General features: G+C 49.5%; 11 protein-coding genes across 12 annotated transcripts; 4 read left to right on the top strand and 7 right to left on the bottom strand.

Annotated features, from left to right (window-relative positions):
- Positions 1–308: 308 nt before the first annotated feature.
- On the bottom strand, positions 309–624 carry FOIG_16384 (uncharacterized protein). Its single transcript, XM_031217825.1, has one exon. The coding sequence runs from the start codon at positions 597–599 to the stop codon at positions 399–401; it is 201 nt and encodes a 66-aa protein (XP_031052475.1). The 5' UTR covers positions 600–624; the 3' UTR covers positions 309–398.
- Positions 625–907: 283 nt separating this feature from the next.
- On the bottom strand, positions 908–1,787 carry FOIG_16383 (uncharacterized protein; the record flags this gene model as incomplete). Its single annotated transcript, XM_031217824.1, has 3 exons — positions 908–1,128; positions 1,203–1,614; positions 1,728–1,787. 3 exons carry the CDS (start codon positions 1,785–1,787, stop codon positions 908–910), a joined length of 693 nt encoding a protein of 230 aa, XP_031052474.1.
- A 299-nt stretch (positions 1,788–2,086) lies between these two features.
- FOIG_16382 (uncharacterized protein) lies at positions 2,087–3,975 on the bottom strand. 2 transcript variants are annotated; one of them, XM_031217822.1, is made up of 4 exons: positions 3,696–3,975; positions 2,864–3,646; positions 2,746–2,818; positions 2,087–2,700 (listed from the first exon to the last, which is right to left on the bottom strand). In XM_031217822.1, the coding sequence occupies exons 1-4, from the start codon at positions 3,944–3,946 to the stop codon at positions 2,458–2,460; spliced, it is 1,350 nt and encodes a 449-aa protein (XP_031052472.1). In that variant the 5' UTR covers positions 3,947–3,975; the 3' UTR covers positions 2,087–2,457. The 2 variants fall into 2 exon arrangements, with proteins under 2 accessions (XP_031052472.1, XP_031052473.1); XM_031217823.1 differs by having other exon boundaries at positions 2,211–2,700; positions 2,864–3,957.
- Positions 3,976–5,078: 1,103 nt separating this feature from the next.
- On the top strand, positions 5,079–7,819 carry FOIG_16381 (uncharacterized protein). The gene is made up of 5 exons (XM_031217821.1): positions 5,079–5,775; positions 5,821–6,171; positions 6,217–6,831; positions 6,879–7,322; positions 7,371–7,819. The coding sequence occupies exons 1-5, from the start codon at positions 5,183–5,185 to the stop codon at positions 7,768–7,770; spliced, it is 2,403 nt and encodes an 800-aa protein (XP_031052471.1). The 5' UTR covers positions 5,079–5,182; the 3' UTR covers positions 7,771–7,819.
- A 351-nt stretch (positions 7,820–8,170) lies between these two features.
- On the top strand, positions 8,171–9,024 carry FOIG_16380 (uncharacterized protein; the record flags this gene model as incomplete). Its single annotated transcript, XM_031217820.1, has 3 exons — positions 8,171–8,425; positions 8,572–8,673; positions 8,725–9,024. The coding sequence occupies 3 exons, from the start codon at positions 8,171–8,173 to the stop codon at positions 9,022–9,024; spliced, it is 657 nt and encodes a 218-aa protein (XP_031052470.1).
- A 788-nt stretch (positions 9,025–9,812) lies between these two features.
- FOIG_16379 (uncharacterized protein) lies at positions 9,813–10,541 on the bottom strand (the record flags this gene model as incomplete). The annotated part of the gene is made up of 1 exon (XM_031217819.1): positions 9,813–10,541. One exon carries the CDS (start codon positions 10,539–10,541, stop codon positions 9,813–9,815), a length of 729 nt encoding a protein of 242 aa, XP_031052469.1.
- Positions 10,542–11,522: 981 nt separating this feature from the next.
- Positions 11,523–12,154, top strand: FOIG_16378 (uncharacterized protein; the record flags this gene model as incomplete). Its single annotated transcript, XM_031217818.1, has 3 exons — positions 11,523–11,572; positions 11,634–11,715; positions 11,768–12,154. 3 exons carry the CDS (start codon positions 11,523–11,525, stop codon positions 12,152–12,154), a joined length of 519 nt encoding a protein of 172 aa, XP_031052468.1.
- A 323-nt stretch (positions 12,155–12,477) lies between these two features.
- FOIG_16377 (uncharacterized protein) lies at positions 12,478–13,002 on the bottom strand (the record flags this gene model as incomplete). The annotated part of the gene is made up of 2 exons (XM_031217817.1): positions 12,478–12,725; positions 12,771–13,002. The coding sequence occupies 2 exons, from the start codon at positions 13,000–13,002 to the stop codon at positions 12,478–12,480; spliced, it is 480 nt and encodes a 159-aa protein (XP_031052467.1).
- Positions 13,003–13,461: 459 nt separating this feature from the next.
- Positions 13,462–13,917, bottom strand: FOIG_16376 (uncharacterized protein; the record flags this gene model as incomplete). The annotated part of the gene is made up of 1 exon (XM_031217816.1): positions 13,462–13,917. One exon carries the CDS (start codon positions 13,915–13,917, stop codon positions 13,462–13,464), a length of 456 nt encoding a protein of 151 aa, XP_031052466.1.
- A 918-nt stretch (positions 13,918–14,835) lies between these two features.
- Positions 14,836–15,861, top strand: FOIG_16375 (uncharacterized protein; the record flags this gene model as incomplete). Its single annotated transcript, XM_031217815.1, has 2 exons — positions 14,836–15,133; positions 15,185–15,861. 2 exons carry the CDS (start codon positions 14,836–14,838, stop codon positions 15,859–15,861), a joined length of 975 nt encoding a protein of 324 aa, XP_031052465.1.
- A 381-nt stretch (positions 15,862–16,242) lies between these two features.
- FOIG_16374 (uncharacterized protein) lies at positions 16,243–17,018 on the bottom strand (the record flags this gene model as incomplete). The annotated part of the gene is made up of 3 exons (XM_031217814.1): positions 16,243–16,526; positions 16,590–16,847; positions 16,904–17,018. 3 exons carry the CDS (start codon positions 17,016–17,018, stop codon positions 16,243–16,245), a joined length of 657 nt encoding a protein of 218 aa, XP_031052464.1.
- Between the last annotated feature and the right edge of the window lie 73 nt (positions 17,019–17,091).

Raw genomic sequence — 17,091 nt, 5'->3', positions numbered from 1 at the left:
ATCATACGATTGGGCGAGCAATACGATAGGTCGTGGTTGGTTTTGTGTTACGGCAGCCTATAACGGTTGGATATGGTCCAAGGGGACCTGATGGTCAACAGCTCATAGCTTAGAGTAAATGTAATGACAAATAATGGCTGGCATTTGCACACAGAACATCCCATGACTGTATCATTTGATTCTCATAACAAACAGCCTAAACTTTTGACTGTAACATCATTATGTGAAAACGTCCTATCATTTTTGTTTGGACTGTGAAAGAAAATTGAATATTTAATGGTACACTCTTCCCAAAACACCACTCGCAAGTTCGCTCTTATGACCAAGGAACATCCTCTTGACCGGCCACAGTTTGACCACATCATTACTACTTCAGTATCGTATACTTATTCAACATCTCATCGACAAAATCTGCGCCCACGAAAATACCTCGCAGATTCCGGGGGGTTCTGAGACTGGTCACTTTCTGTCCCAATTACCATGAATAGTAGTGGATGGGAATTTCTCTCAATGGAGTTGGCAATTTCCCGCTCCTCAAAGTACCATGATCTACAGTAAAAGTCGGCGAGTTGGTCGAAGTCGGGTCCGTCATCCGACATTTCGGTTGCGTCCAGGGAGTGTTTGTAGCACAGGTCTGTACTGAGAAGTGCAGGTATCCCAGCCCAAGCCGAGTTGTCGATTGCAAGCTAAACATTATTGATGTCGGCGGCTGTGGCCAGATACAGAGGTACACCCACGTGGAAACGGGTTCCATAATCAGAGGTTGCGCATGGCTTGACGATGATTTCGAGAGACTCCATGAGATCAGAAAGAGGAGACGAGTCCCAGAGATTGTTCGCTATACGAGCATTTTGATGGAGCTCTCTGACCGAGTGGAGAAGCAATCCATCGCCCCCCTTCAACGCGTTTATTCGTCTTGTAGGTTTTCCAGGATACCACCATGTGTTCGGAACCGCATAGCCATGACCCACGGTCGTCGATCGTTTGTTCGTAGGATGAAGGCATATTGAAGGATGGTAGCCAAATGATCCCTCCTACTTTTGAAGACAGGGTGCGTCAAGATCTGGGTGAGCTGACGGACTGGGGTTTGTGACCAAAGAGACGGAGCACCGTCGACTAAAGTCTGGTCTGAGGTTGGCGCATCGCAAGACAGACCGAAGAGAGGCGAGAACAGAGAAATCGGCGAACAGCGAGAAACATACGGGCACAGACGATGAACAGATTGAGTTGCCTGTCATACATGTCCGAGTTTCCGTCGTTGATGTCGCTCGCCATGGAATCGACAATGGCCTTCCCGCCAGAGGTGTCGTATTCAAGAGTCTGGCTGGCTGGCGCTACATCAGGGCCGACGACGTGAGGCCACATTCCGTTAGTAGTTGATGGCTTATATCTATCGAGTCTGTCTCGCATGTGGGCCAGACGTTCAGTGTATCGTTCCTCCTTTGTTGAGACAAAGAGATGTGGTGAGTATTTCCTGGCGCGCTTGGCAGGATGGTTATAGTGGCCACCCGAAGAGGGAGGGCTGTTGGAGTCTCTTTTGCGCTTGTCCTTGCTTTCTGATGTTGTAGCAAAGCTTGGAGAGTTGGGAGAAGAAGAACTGTCAAGCGAAGGAGGCTAAGCGGCTGGGCGACGGGGTGAAGTTCGGCAAGCAAGAGTTCGTTTTTGGATGAACAAGGTCTGGCGTTGTTCGTCAGTAGTATTCCCACAGTACAGAAGGTCTTGTTTACCTTGACGGTTGGTGAAATACTCGACCGCTCCGCGATCGCTCCTCGGTTGCGATTCTTCATAGCGGATTTGGGAAGCAAAGTCAGAGCTGGCGTCCCCTTGCGTCACCCCAAGCTCCCAGTCAGTGGCCCGTGCAAGATCCCGCTACTCCCCCCGTTCAAAAGTTAAGCCACCATACACACAACACGCTCAACATAGTCACCATCGTCTCCAGCTCAACCACAAACTCTGCTCTCAAGTATAGCGCCACCGACCGATGAGCAAGCGATGCTTGAGTCTGTCCTCTCATATGAGAAGTTCATGCAGATCAACTTTTGGCTGAGAATAACGACGGCGCTTGATGCGCGTCTCATATCTCTGGGTCAGCGTGAAATGGGATAGGTATAACATGAACCCTACTACAGGAACGTTTGATGGTTTTCAGAAGAGACAGTGGTGAGGCAGATTGATGCCATCAGCGACATGTCGGGTGAAGAAGTAGAAATGAGGCTGAAAAGACAAAGCTTGTATCTCACAATCGTTACAAATAATCGAATGTTTCATTTCCCAACACTTGTCAACAACTCACGTGTCTGCAATGGCCCCCTTATTGCTACTTCGCGTTTCCTGTTCAAATGGGTTCTCTCATATACCATCGGTCCCTCCTCCTCCTCCTCCTCCTCCTCCTCCTCTTGATTCAGCACTAGAGCAGCATATTGCGCTTCGTCCTCGCCGCAAGACCCCACAGTCCAATTACTCCTGGTGCAGTGTCGTATTATCACCTTCCTTTGGCATCGGAACAAACAGCCAAGAAACACTTGTAGCAACCAGAAGCGCACAAAGAATAGGCTGAAGAATTGAGACTCCCGCACTGGCGGCGATGAGACCAGTGATGATTGGGAACAGGCAGCCTCCGAGCTGCGCAAATACAAACACAAATGCCAAAGCTGTTGATTGGATGCGAGGATTGAAAAGTTTCGAGCCGACAGAGATACCCTGGTCTGGTTAGCTGAGTCGCTTGAGGTTATGTAGTCAACCTACTGTGGCAAAGTATGGTCCCATGAAGAAGCCCAGCAGACTGATGGCGATGGAAGCGGCGATGATGTTCGGAACCCTGCAAACGTTAGCTCGATCTCCAGCATCACGAACGAAGACTCACAGCCAAAATAAAACTAGCAATCCGATGCTGAGAATCGTGAAAGCAAATATCATTGGGCGAACTCCAAACCGATGTGTAGGTTCCGCAAGAAACAGTCTCCCAAGTAGTGATCCTCCACTGAATCCAGCGGGCACGAAACCCATCTGATTGATGTCCCCGTTGCGAACCTCGACCAAATACTCTACAACCCACCCACTAGCTGTGAGAGTTGCGCCGAGGAAGAAGAAGAAGAAGAGACTAATGAGCCAGACATTCTTGTGCTTGAGAGTCTCCTTCATCAAGGAAAATGCATCGTCGTTTCTTGATGCAGGCGATTCATCGGCCTCGAGGGTACGTTCGGTTGGCGGTTGCTTTCTCTTCAGTCTCAGAGTGTCCCAAAACGCGTAGACAACGAAAGCGACGTTCAAAACACCGATTCCAAGTGGGAATGTATAGAACAAGTACCATCTCGACGTCCTTCCTGCAGAAGCAACACCAGTCGCGACGAATGGTCCAACAAGACAACCAGCCATGTACATCGCATGAATGAACGCCAGCCACCTATGAGAGCCCTTTACTCCAGAGACGTAAGTGTTTCCGTGCGTGTCTTGGTATGCTTGACCCAGACTCGCGAGCCAGAAGGTGATGGTGAAGAGGGGAAAAGGCGGCTTCCAAGACCGGAGCGCGTGAGCGATGACTTGCAGAACAGCACCCAACGTAAGCATTGACCCGAGATCGAAGACTTGACAGAGGTGAGTGTTGGAGAAGGCGCCGAAGAACCATCCCATAAAGTTCGCGCCGTAACTGTCATCGTCAGGAAGAGTTGAGCTGGGCTGGGGATATGGCTGCTCACACTGATGAGACGATTGCCGTCGTGACATTGTAATCTCGAATTATATGAGGGACTAAAGCGCCGATACTTCCATCGTTAACGCCAGCGACGAAGAAACTGAATCCAGCGCTGAGAATCTTGAGTAGTTCCCCGGTACTTGGCTTCGATGAATGCGGAGGTTCAGTGTCATCGAGTACATTCCGCGTCGGGCTGGGTGAGCTTCGGAGCTCAAAGGTCTCCAATCTCGTATCGGTCTGCGTAACTGTAGCCATTGTTGAAATTGTGACGATTGAAGGTTGAAGATGGGAAGTGATTGATGTTTATATTAGGAGGGCGTAATGCCTGTCTCCGGCCGTGCCTGGGGAAGTTGGCACAGCCCAGTTGGCAATTCTACTACTTTTGGATTGACACGCCAAGTAATTGTGGAGATCTAAGCTTAAGCTGGTTAAGCGTGCTTGCGGTATCTCCCAATTTGGTAGTAAGCATGTGAGAGATCATCCGCGATGACGGGCCGGAATGGCTAAACGTCGGTCAAGGTGCGGTCATCGGGTAACATGAAATGGCGAATAATTTACCCTCATGACGCAGTAGTAGTTGAGGCAAATGGTATTGATCAATTTGTTCGTATTGTCAAACTAATTCTGTTTTGGTTCCCCATGTTTCTTCATTGATGGTTGCGAGATTGCTACGTTGGCCTCACTTCTTGCTGTAGTGTAGCAAGCATCAAGGACGATAACTCACAACCATGAGACCCATTTGCGGTAAAATCTGATCTAGCTACATTCTCATCACAGCCATCCCACCTACCCTGTTCTGATATGAAAATGAGATAATTGAGTGAAGGAATCTCACGCAGACTTTTTCAACTTATTTTTAACTCACTCAGGTCTTGCTCATGCTTGTTTCATGAGTCTCTTTGCAATTGAACTTGGCGATCTCATAAAACCGACACTCACCCTATAGCAAAGCTTGTCTTGACTAGTGGTGTCCCGGATCTACCCTAGTCATACGCTAGAGTCCCCTGTCTCCTGCTGATCCATCAAGAAAAAATATTTAAAGTTCAGTCAAGATTGAAGAAATTTTGATCAGATTCAATGCATTGCACGGATATCATATCATAAAGGCTGACAAATCCTCTTTTAAGGGTTACAGGGTAAGGCAGGGGCAAACCAATCATGATTTTTACGGAAATGACGTAGCAAATGCCCATGTCACGTCTTTCTCTCCGCGTCTGAGCGATTTGGCAGAATTGACAACAACAATTGCTTATGCGGAGACCATTCCACGATAAGGCGATGAAAATTGAGAAGGGCGACATTCTGATTGGTGGCTGGCGCATCGGAATTTAGTCTTTTCCGCCCTCCCCCCTGTAACCGTCTCCACCAAGTGCCACGTCAAAGGCTCTTGTCGGTGAGTGAGTGAGTCTGCTTGCCTTGCAACCCGACTCCAGATCTGTATCTGGGGAGTCCCTTACCTTGACGAAAATAACAAACACACCACCGTTTCCGATGCAATTACTGCGTGGCGATCGTGGAGACACCAGCAGCACTTCTTCCAGGAGCTATGGAGGCTTCGGAGCCTCAGAGCCCCGGCTCTTCGAGTTCAGCGAGCGGGGTCGCTCTGTAGCGCCCAAATGCATCGAGATGAGCAAGCAGCACCCGGAGGAGTTCCTCAACTATCTCCAGCAGGCCTGGAAGAGAGACAAGATCTACGCGAAGGAGAACCCAGACTCCATGTTCGACATCAAGGCCATACGCGTGCTCTGCCAGGATGGAAAGTTCAGGCCCCTGGGGAACTCGTATATCCCGCTGCCCAAGCTGCATTACCTCCGGAATCGATATATGCTGGAAGGAGAGCCCTTTCCGTTTCTCAGGCTTGATCCGCCAATACGATCTGAGGGGGGATTTGGGCAGTGGAGGTGTCTCAGGGCGTTTGCCAAGTATCATGATGATCTAGACTTCTTTCTCGAGATGTTGGTACGGATACGACGAACGAAAGCGTCAACAGTTGAATTTCCCCGTCGCATTCTGGAACTCTACCTTCGGATACAAGCAGAGTGTGAAGACTCCAAAGATCCTGCAGCGAGTCAACAAAAAGTCAGGTATGTATACTCATCAAATTCATGATGACATGCTCACGCGACCAGGAACACGTTTGAGAAAGAGCAGCTAGTCTATGTCCACCCAATATGGAGACCACTCAGCGAATGCTTATTGGAAGATACATGTGAGATATCCAGCACACTTTCAAAGTCACCAGTCTTCCCAGTACCGTCAGATTGGGATGCCAGCAAGTCGGAGCTCGTGTCATTACGAGAGTTTTACACACAGACGCTACGGCTTCAGAATGCGAGCTATCGGACGATCGTCGATGTCTTGGAGAAGCGCGACTTCGATGCGGAACTCGACCCTGCGGACCTTTGGTTGACGGATGAATTGTATCGGGCGTTGGATAAGATGAGACTGGATCTCTCACCGGACGATGCCGCTGATCTCAAGTGAGTTGGTCCTGACTCATGACATCTCACTGCTAACTTGAACAGACTCGCGTTCGCTGAAAAAGCCATCATCGCCATCGCGCCTGGTGAAGCTGTCACGTGGCTCAACGCCGCCGACTGCACATGGTCACCGAAACTCGAGAGCCCCGAAATCAACGACTTGAGCAGACACTACCCCGAGCTCCACGACTTCTTCGTCAACTTTCTCGACGTGAAACAGAACGACTCCGGTCTGATCTTCGACACCCTCATGAATGTCTCATCATTGAGTCCCGATTGTTCGCGCGATAACACAGCCAGAGGTCTTCTCGTCGCCGTGAGTCAACGGATACCTGAGTTCGGTCACATCTTCGACAAAGAGCGGTTTGCAAGGAGTAACGTCTTCCCTGTCTCGACGGCGGATGGCGTGTTGTTGTGTGCTTCGACGATGGAGTTTTCAGTTGCCGATCGACAGAACTTGAAAGAGGCTTTCACAGGGAAGTTGAATCTATTGGACTTTGACCCAAAGACTGTTTGGATGCTTGACAACCTACTCGTCTGGGCTGGTCTCGACTCACGGTATCTTTCAAGGCACGTTGAGGATCAAGGTCCAGCCGACGAGAACTTCAAATCAATTGAACTCCCCTACGAGCTCTCCTCAAAAGCCGACCAGCTTCTCCGGTACGTCCCCCTTTCCCAAACTCCCTTTCCACCACTGACCTCCCCAGCATCGCCGTTCACTTCAAAAGCCCCCGAACATCCACACCAAAAGCAACATCCTGGCTCCGCGAAACCCTCGAACACTCCGAAGTCCGCCTCGCATCGGGCTTCCAATCACAACTGATCTACCGCTCCGGCAGCGCCTTCATAACCGCCGTCAACCCCATGGGCGGTCTCGACATCAAAGACACAGTCGGCTTCACCGTGTACGCCGACGACGAGAATTGGGAAATCCTGAAACAGACAGTGCTCCCCCGTCGGCTGCTCGAGTGGATCATGACGGACCCCGAGACGAATGTCACCGGCCCCGTGCCTGAACAGGCGGTCAGCCTTGTAAGAAGTATTTTAAACATACCCGTTGGTCGCGAACATGTTATTCCCAAGATTTTGGATGCGGAGGGCATTGTGGATTTGGAATTGTTAGAAGCGTCGCCGTACTGGCGTGTAAACAGGTAAGTTGTTCACTCTGAGTGTTCAGTGATGGAAGGCTGACGTTTTAGTGAACGTGTACCAGACACAACCATCACCACAAAATCCGACAAATTACGACCCGCGAAGACCCTCGACGACGAAGACGAACCCTCACCAGCCTACACGCAGGGAGAATCCTACCACGCAAGAGAAGACCTAGCCGACAGCAAGGGCAGCCCAACACACAATTTCAACACAGCTGAACCAGGCCTAACGACAAAGATCAACTCGGCTGAACGAGGAATGACGACCAAAGCAGGCGACCTAACGAAGGACACCAAACAAGACGCACTCCGCGATAGACTCCCGATATCAAAACGTGGTTTAGAAAGACGACATTCAGAGAAACAGACTTGGGAAGAGGAGTTTGTCGCGAATGAAGCTACGCTGATTGATTTCTCGGGCGAAGATGTATATGGTATAGATTGATAGATTTCTATGTGATTATGAGACAATTGACAATATTGGGAACTGGGCATTGAGTGTTTGAGTTGACGTGAGGAGATACACCATGCTGAGTTGATACTTGAGGCATTGTGGGAATCTTGTCTGTCTTGATTTGAAGCATTCAAGAGCAAGGTAGGAGTGGATCTCAACTGTGCAAGACGTGCTAGCTTGGTGGTTGCCCTCTGAACTCTGAGCCGCTTCGTGCACCACCCTCTCAACTGCATCTCTCCCTCCCACACCACCCCTCCTCTCACTCTCTTTCGTCACCATCACCGCACACAAGGAGGGACACAAAAAAAGAGGTATGTTGATTGAATCAATCATTTAGGCTCAAGAGAACTGCATACTGGTTCGTTTTTAGAGCAACTCGACGACGGTGACAATGATGCTCCACAGCAGACCCGACTCTGCGAAAAAGTTCCAAGGCGAGATGGATCGCTACAAGCAGAGCGCGGAATACCAGCATCCCGTCATGCAGAAAGTCATCTCTACGCTCAAGGAGAACTTTGACAAAGTGACCAAGGATATGAGCGTCCTGCTTGCCAACAACCTCGCCAGTTTTGTTCGGTATGAACTTACAAATTTGAGCTCAAGTGTCGCGGCGCACATTACCCTTTGTTCTGTCTACAATATGGTGGTGCGATCAGGGTGGCCAAATTATAACAAACGCATCCACTATCCGGCCTGGTTCTTCCTCGCCTCCGTCTACGGACCTGACCACAAGGAACTCCGCCCCTATCGAGACTAGTCCCCGCTGACAAGATCATCTATCCTTCTAACAAGAGCGAGGAAGAGCAGGAACTTCTTTTCATTGCGTCTTCTCTTGATGATCGCGTTGAGCCCGAAGACGAGCCCGAAGACGAACAGAGTGATAGTGACGATCTTGTAAGTACTTGCTGCGAGTTTAACAGAAGAACAAAAGCTGACTGAATACAGGCCATCGCTCGAACAACCGAGTCGTCCGCTCCCGCTCACACCTCCGAACGTGCAAAGATGGAGAGCAGACTCGCCGACATGGAGGCTCATTTTCTTGTCATTCGCAACCAGCAGAAACGACAGTCCGAATTGATCGAAGAGGGCATCCAGACGATCCGCGAGATGGCCAAGTCTCTCAAAACGGAGAAGGAGCAGACTGAGTTGAGTCGCGAGGAAGCTGAGGTCGAAATTGCTTCATATGAACTGGTGACTCACGGCGTCAACTCCAATGATGTTGCAGTTGAGGACGAAGTCGATTAGATGGTCTCAACATGGATGAAGACGTCAGCCGACAGGATAAGCAACGGTGCAGGCTCATGATATGGGTCCCACCGATTCTTTGGGGTTATACAATGATGCAATGGTTGTTCTTGTTGTTCTCGTCTTTTGGGTAAGAGATCACGGGTTTAGACATTGATGCCTTTTGGCAACAGAATTGGAGTGATGAGTAGTTACTTAGTCGCTTGATCGATGAATCCTGACCTGTTAGTACTGCATGCTTCTGCGATTTGATCTCAGACGTGATTTTTGTGGTTTTCAGACTGTTCTGAGACGTCATGAAGCTGCTACGCCCTCCAAAACACAGTGAAATAAAACCTATCACAAAGCACAGGCAATGAAGCCTCAGACCTCTATCCTACCCTTCAGGTAGTTTCGTCATGAGTTTAGTGGGCTGTGAGACTAATTCATGGCCACTTAGTCTGAGTTTCTGGACAGCAGCTTTCCTGCTCCCCATGTCATGCTATTTGGATACCACGTTAAGCTTAAGAGACGACGTGAATGAGATCGGGGGCAATCAAGGGAGAAGGGCTTTTAGTTGAGTTATCTAGTGGTCAACAGCCTATGTTCACTGACTCATTCAGATATCTAGACTTGACCAGTTCAGCTACAGGCGCTATCAGGTATCCAACCTTACCGAAGTACCAATACCCAATTCATCCACTCGCTTACACCTCTACTCTCCGGTGGATCTAACAACTATGCTGGCAGCATCACCAAGAATACCCAAACCTCAGCTACTTCACCACTTCCAAAATCCACACTCCAATTTACATGACCACGTCAGTTCCTCCAAGTGAATCAACCTCAAGATCCTGTACAAACTCCAACGACATACCGCCAGCACAGTACGCCATAGCCGGCCACGCCATCAAAGCAACATCACACTTCCGCTCAGGAAGCGCACCGTTCTCTTCTTTCCAAGCTTGCCAGATCCGATTGTACCGTCTAACCTCCGGAGGGTGACACTCAGCATCCCTGGTCAACTTGTGCACAACTGTACCCTTGGGCTTCAGTCCCAAAAAGCAGCGACGGAAGCCAAGAGGGAGTCTCGGCTGTCTGAGCGCAGCAGGACCTGCAACACGGAAAGGGAGGTTGAAGTGGAATTCTCTAACTCCCTGGCCAGGATAAAGTGAAGGCAGCTTTCGAGCAACGTGGTTACCTGCACCTCGTTCTCCCTGGAAGATCACGGCTCGAACAGCAAGGTTTGAGTGGGCCATGACGTTGCGGACCAGAAAGTCTTCGTGAGGGTTGTCGAAGTAGTAACCAACTGCTCTGTCGAGGGGGTCGAGAATACCGATGAATCGCAGTTCTCCAACGTGATTGATCGTGACAATTCGCGGCGCGGGACGGATGGTGAGAACAGGTTGAGCGACAGCGCTTGACTCGCCTTCATTAGTGGATGCAGCAGATGAAGGCTCGTTACTGTCCGATTTGCCGGTCTCAACTACCATAGAGGCCTCTCCATCGTTAGGGGGGACACCGTGGATGCTAGACATGATAGTTGCGAAGTCGTGATGTGTCGTGAGTGTCTTGATGTGAATAAGGGGACCGATGTCTCAATATGACAAGTTGAGAACTCTTGTAAAAACAGGCGTGATGTTTGACGTGACAAACATCTCAGGAAGAAAGGAGAGATCAATGGCTGGTGTCTGAACAATAGTTTGTCTAACTGCCACTGGTAGGTAATAGTAATTTCATCCAAGACTGCCACTGGCACAGTGAACAGGGAAGTCGACCGATAATCATCCTGAAATGGTGTTTGCAGCCATTTGCACTGTTCAGTCATAGATACCCTCACTGTCTTCTCATATTCATTCTCTTAACCCCAGATCACTCAAGGGTACGGAAACCTGGCCCTTCTCGATTGACGTCCCTTTGAGAACCCATTGAGGCATGTCCTAAGTGCCAGAAGCACTAACAGTTGTAAGGCTGAAGGTGAGCCCGACCTTAAAGACAGCATGAGAATGGGCCGTGCGCCAGGAGCTTGATACTGCATTCTCGGTTGGAATCCTCTGTTTTTCAATCTCCCTTCAACACCACCCTCTTCAACTTCGTATGTACCCCAGCCAGCCGCAACACACAACTACAATTGGCATCCAGTAACCTCTTGTTCTATGCTAACCGGTGAACAGCGTATGGCTTTCTTGTTCGTGCGGCTACTTTTCGTTAATTTACGAGGTCTCTCGCCCTGTTGCCGGTGTGTTCGAGGATGCCGACAACCGAGTTGCTCAAAATGTGAGTTCACCTTACTCCATCACCTTCGCATGGATGAATGCTTGCGATGATGAACTAACGAAAGAAAGGCACCACTGTATCCATTGCCTTCAGGCTTCATTCAATTGGCTTCCTGTGTCTGTCGCAAAAGGGCGGAACGGAGCCGCCTATACCGGATGCTCTTCCACTGGTTGCGCACTTCGCAGTATGGGCAAGTGAATGTTCATGATTCGACATAACTTCTTTTGCTGATCTCTTTACAGATGGCTCCAAGGGATGTTGTTGTGACGAAAACGACAACAGCTGGAAACCGGTAGGTCAATTTCATATCCCTTTCTTCCAAGGTTAGCGGCTAATCTAGCACAGCTCTCAAGCGAACATGTCCAACGTCTCGAAGCATTCTATGCTCATCAGATCTGTGACTGGAAAAGCGACGTTGAATACTTGAGCGACTCGGTAAGCAAAGAAAGGACCTCAATACTGCTGGCGTCTAGCTAATCCTGCTTAGGTTGTCGTCGATTTCCACCGCAGACTTAACCGTGCCTACACCAAGATCAAGGCCGCCACCGACGATTCTCATATCATAGCGAGTACCACCGACCAAGATACGATCGAGCACGCCCTGGCTATCGAGAACCTACGGGTTCAAATTGATATCAGCAACTCCCTCCGCGGAATCTTTGAGACCCTCCACCATCGCGACGCCTACAGCAGCCACCCGAAAGGCAAACTGGAATTGAAGCGCAGATATCCAACTTTAACTCCTCGTTTTGGTCCTGACGCCCTGCCTCAGCGATTCTTCTTAGAGACTGGGCAGGTGGACGGCATCAAGCGATCTGCTCCTGGTAGTGATGGAAAGGATGCGGGCGGCGGGAAGAAGCCCAAAACTAAGTAGTCACAGTTGGTGAGATTGGATTTGAAAGGCCTTGGTGTTACGTGAGAGCAGCGAAACATGGATCAGGTGGTCATTACAGACATGTACTTGGCGAAGACGGAACACAATCAATCATCCAAAATTTTAAACTCCCTATGATCAATTTATGGTATCCTTTGTTGAGCTTCGTATATTGGTTGATAACATTAGGCTGTTCTATAATGAGCCTTGTGACTATGATGGTTTGTTGCGACGAGCGATTGTGCTTAGAGCAACATCATTCGCACAAGCCCCAGACGGCTCAGCAGATAAATGTCCAACAGCGACTTCCTCCAAGATGATGTTTACCAGATCGTTCTTCCTCTCCCCGAAAACAGGGGCATGCTTCCAGGCACGACGATAATGTCTCGCTCCAAACCACCCTTTCGTAGCTTGAGAGGAGTATAGTCTTTGATATACTCATTCTCTCTCACAGTTCGGAGTTGCATCTCAACCTCGCGGTAACCAGCAGTCAGATTTGTCATGAAATCCTTAGAGAGAACAGGTATAGCTATATAGTGAGCACTGTCGGGATTGACATCAACAGTAATAGCTTCAATCACGGGAAGTCAGCCAACCTTGGCACCCTGATAAATACGAGCCTTGGGAATTATGTTGGAAAGAGCTACGACGTTAGTATCATCGCCGATGAAGTTCTGGAACCGGACGCCGATAAGCTTGCCTTTAGTATTGATGACTCCCACGGGTTTCAGTTCGGATACGAGCTGGGGCATTTTGTATTCTTCATATCCCTCCGTGTCAAATGAGATGGGTTCGGTAGCAGAGAGTCGATAGATGTCATCCAACATTGGATCCAGGGGGTCGCTCATCTTGAATAGCTCATTGTGTTAGTTCAAGTTTGGCTTTGTAATAACTCATCGTTCCTTGGTTGTATGCGATCTGGGACAGTGGGGGATCGTGGAGAAGTTGTTGGTGATGATAGTAGGGAAGTTGAAGAAAAGAGGTCAACGATGAAACTTAAAGACAAATCATGGCCGTTTGGTCTGAGAAAATGCTCAAAGTTTGTGTGGATATTGCAACTGGTCGCAACTGGTCGCAATTGGTCAGGCATTGTGGTATAATGTCTAAGTTGTGAGCTAGATGTGTTATTTGCAGTTGAGACTTGTGGCTGAGAGCTTAAGTCAGCACCACCTCTCAGGAGCCCACATGCATGGCAATTGTGTAAGAATCGATAGAGCCGGTGATTTATTGCTGTTGCTGTTGTCTCAAGTAAATGTCGGTATCGGAATAATCACATTGTTCACATGCAAATAATGATAATAGGTTTTCTAAAATTTTTGGATAAGCGTTGGGTTTATATCACGAAAGAGGATCATGGCGGCAGAAAGGATTGTTAATTCATTGTCCGAGTGTCCATTCTCCCATCTGTAGCTACAAAGCTCACCAAGAAGATCATTCAACCTCGAGTTGCCAGCCTGACGCTGAGAATCTAGGATGCCAGGTCGTTCGCCGGCGGTATCACCCTGGTAGACGATTGCATTCTTGCCAAGATCGGATGGGGCGACCATGTTGCCTGTCTCGCCGGAGGGACTTTCGAAACGGAGACCGCAGAGAAGATTGCCAGCGACGATGGCGATGGCCTTGAGTTCAGAGACTTTTTGGAGGGTGCTGGGGTCACCAGGAAGCATGAGACCGTTGGAGGTCAAGATGATGGGCCGGTTCATCTGGCGAAAAAGGTCCTCGATGTTTAGGGAATCCTTGTTGATGAAGAGGTTGTTGTCCATGGTTGCGGTCGGATAGATCTAGAACTGAGCTAGAGTGATTGAAATACAGGAGTGAGAATATGGAATACCTTGCACTTATTTTTGATCCTAATGCAAAAAACAGTGGTGATGACAAGACGAAGGAGAGAGAGAAGCCGGGCAGAAGGGACCTTTACATGCAGTGCTTTGTGGTACCGACAGACCCTCAGCCAGGCGAGACGAAGTGGACCCTTGGTGGAGTATGAAACATGGTGATGACCTTTGTGTCACTTGAACCCGTTTGCATTACACAAGAAAGCCAGCACGTACTGTGAAAGAAAGGTTGGGAGATGCAAACGATGAGAATGAGAGTTAAAACAAGCGGTCGACATTAATGAAATGCTGCCTGACAACTTTCTGCGTTTTCCGTCAAACGTTACGGAACAAACACAAACGCTGCAGCGTTGTCAATGAAGTTCTCATGATGCCTCGCAAGGCTGAAGTTGGCGTGACTGCCCTGTGGCGTTGAGTTGGATGGTTCGGTGATGCGATACGCCTCAAGATAGTATCTACAAAACGTGATAAATTCCCCAATTGAATCTCTTCGTGTGTGTAAAGCTCAAGAGCCTGGATTGGACCCATTGACGTTACTGAAACGAGTGTCAATGCGGAGTGGAAAGTGCGATAGCTGCCACTGTAGGCGAATACTGGGCTAAGGACAAACGGAAACTTGGTTGGCAATCAATTGTATGTTTGGAGGAATTGTTTGAGTCTTCGTTTGAACTGTAAGCAGATGCGGAGCAAAATACAAACAGAGCGCGGATATGAGCCTTCTGCAAAATTCCCACCTGCAGCAACCCGCGCTGTGCAGCCACCACCGCCGCGCAGCAATCTCAACCGCCAAGTCACCGAAACAACTCACTCTTCCAATCTATAACAACGCAGCTGACCAATACTCCGATGGCACAGAAGAACTATCTCGAGTGCTCACCGCGCAGACGCCCTTTCGAGGAAAGCTCCGGCCAGCGCTACCCCGGCCAAGTCCCTACTGCCGAAGAACTCGAGCAGCCCGGTGTTCGCCGCCGTCACATTTCAGCTTACATCGCATTCATACGCCCGGAGATCAGTCACATCATCTCCGAGTATGGCAGAGCGGCTATCAAAAGAGTGTGCCAGGAGCTTTACGCTACTGGTGTGCGAGCGACTCCGTCGCCTTGGTTTGGCCTGATGTGTGAGCGCACCATGTGGAGATTGTGTTGTGAGTTATCCTTACCTGCTATGCTGAAGGAACTGTGCTGATTGAACTTAGTTGACCCGCTTGGCGACGATGCCCCGGAATGGCCTTGGGCCCATGTCATGTATCCATCCGTCCTCGCTCAAGGGGAGCAACCGAACGGCACATACGAAAGATACTGCCAGCAACGAAGGGCTCAAGATGAAGGAATCGCACGGGTGAATGAACAACTCAAAGCCCAAGCCGAAGCAGCAGCTGCCGCCCGCGCCGCCGACCCCAACAACAAATTCATCGTCACATCCCGAGCTCCCCTCCAAAATGTTGGCGATCCACTTCCAGCTGATACCGACTCCAACATGAGAAACGCGATCTGGAATCTTACCGTCAGCAAGCCATTCGACGAGTGCAACGCGGTCGGTCCCTTCGAAGTAGAACCAAACGTCCCGTTAGAGTGGTACGTCGCCAAAGACCTGGCGGCCATCAATGAGCTTCTTCCGCCAAGCGTTGTTGTAAAGATGAACGCTACGAAGAAGAGGGTCTTTGTCACTATTGTTGAGTCTGCGCAAGTTAATCCCATGGTTTCTGTACGGCAGATCCTTCTTGATGTTTGGGAGGTTGTGCAATCGTGGGCGGTGATGATCAACGGATTGGCTGAGGGTGAGATGAAGACTCTGCTTCAGCACTTTCAGGGCGTCAAGGAGGGCGGTGGACTTTCGTGGAGCGATCAAGTTCCCTTGCCATCTCAGCAGTAAGGAAAGGCACTGCACGTAGATGTACACTTCACCATAGATTGTAGTATCATGAATGAAAGCGCAGCTCACGGATCATGTTCCTGTAACCTCATGTACTCACTTGTGCCATCTAAAGTTTTTGAGATTGTTATTTTGAGTTGATAGACCTGACAGCTGATGCTTACATCGCCCGCCGCAGTAAAAATGTGTTGAATTCCTAATTGGAGTTCACAGTGTGGCAGCAGGTTCTTCAACCTATCAACGTTTACTACGTTACTCATGAAGGACCTCAAAATGAAATAATGAGTATGACGAAGCTCTTGTTAATTAAGAGGCATATCTTTATGCTTTGTTCCATTCCAAGACTCCACCCATCCAGTGTGCGATCGAACAATCTTCTCTTCAGTATCCCTCAAAGGGCGCAAATTTTCGCTGAACACTCTCCCAGTCCTTGGTGTCTGGATCAATAGGTAGTCCTTTGCGGTTGTTGAAACCAACTCTGTCGAGACCTCGCTGGTAATGCGACAAACTGTTGTGCAGGGTCTTTGCGAACTGAATGGTCCAAGGGAAGCTGCTGGGAGGGCTATGACCGTTGGCGACAGCAGCGCGAACTACGTCTACCCATTCCTGAGTTGGCTGGAAAGAGGGCATGCTGGCGCGCATCTGGATGACTTCAAGCTGCATGGCTAGGTCATGCTTTGTTTCCGGTCAGTTGGCGAGGCTGTGTTCGAGGGTGTTGCACCACGGACAGCCCGTCATCAGGCCATGTTCACTGGCTTTCATGCAGATGTTGAGTCGGTGAGATGATGAACCGCAGCCAGCACATTTCAAGCCTGAGGAGGTTGATCGTTGGCTGGGGCGAGGTTGCGAAAGTAGCTTCGGGAAAACTTTGCTGGGCGCAGGCATGGCAGTACTACTGTGTCGACGGTCTTGTTGAACGAGTGTTGGACGCGATTCGCCCGTGTACTTTAGAATCTTTAACGGAATATCATCGTCAGGATCAGAAACTGTGATTTCGCTGGCGTTAGTCAACTGGCAAGCGACGTTGTGGGCAGCACCTAACCTGAACGATTTCGGTTCCGATCCAGGTGCCGAGAGTCATGAGCACGATCAAGCTCTCGTTCATCATTCGCTTCACCACTCTTTCGTTTGTGCGGCTGTGCTTCGTCGGGTGCCATCTTGTCAAATGATGCTCAGTGGTGCTGGTGGTTGGCGTTTGTTGCTCTGCGGTGGCACGGACCCCAACGGAAG

Source organism: Fusarium odoratissimum (genome assembly GCF_000260195.1).
Source record: "Fusarium odoratissimum NRRL 54006 unplaced genomic scaffold supercont1.78, whole genome shotgun sequence".
NCBI classification, from domain to species: Eukaryota; Fungi; Ascomycota; class Sordariomycetes; order Hypocreales; family Nectriaceae; genus Fusarium; species Fusarium odoratissimum.
The sequence above is the reverse complement of the archived record's forward strand: the minus strand, read 5'-3'. Positions and strand labels throughout refer to the sequence as shown.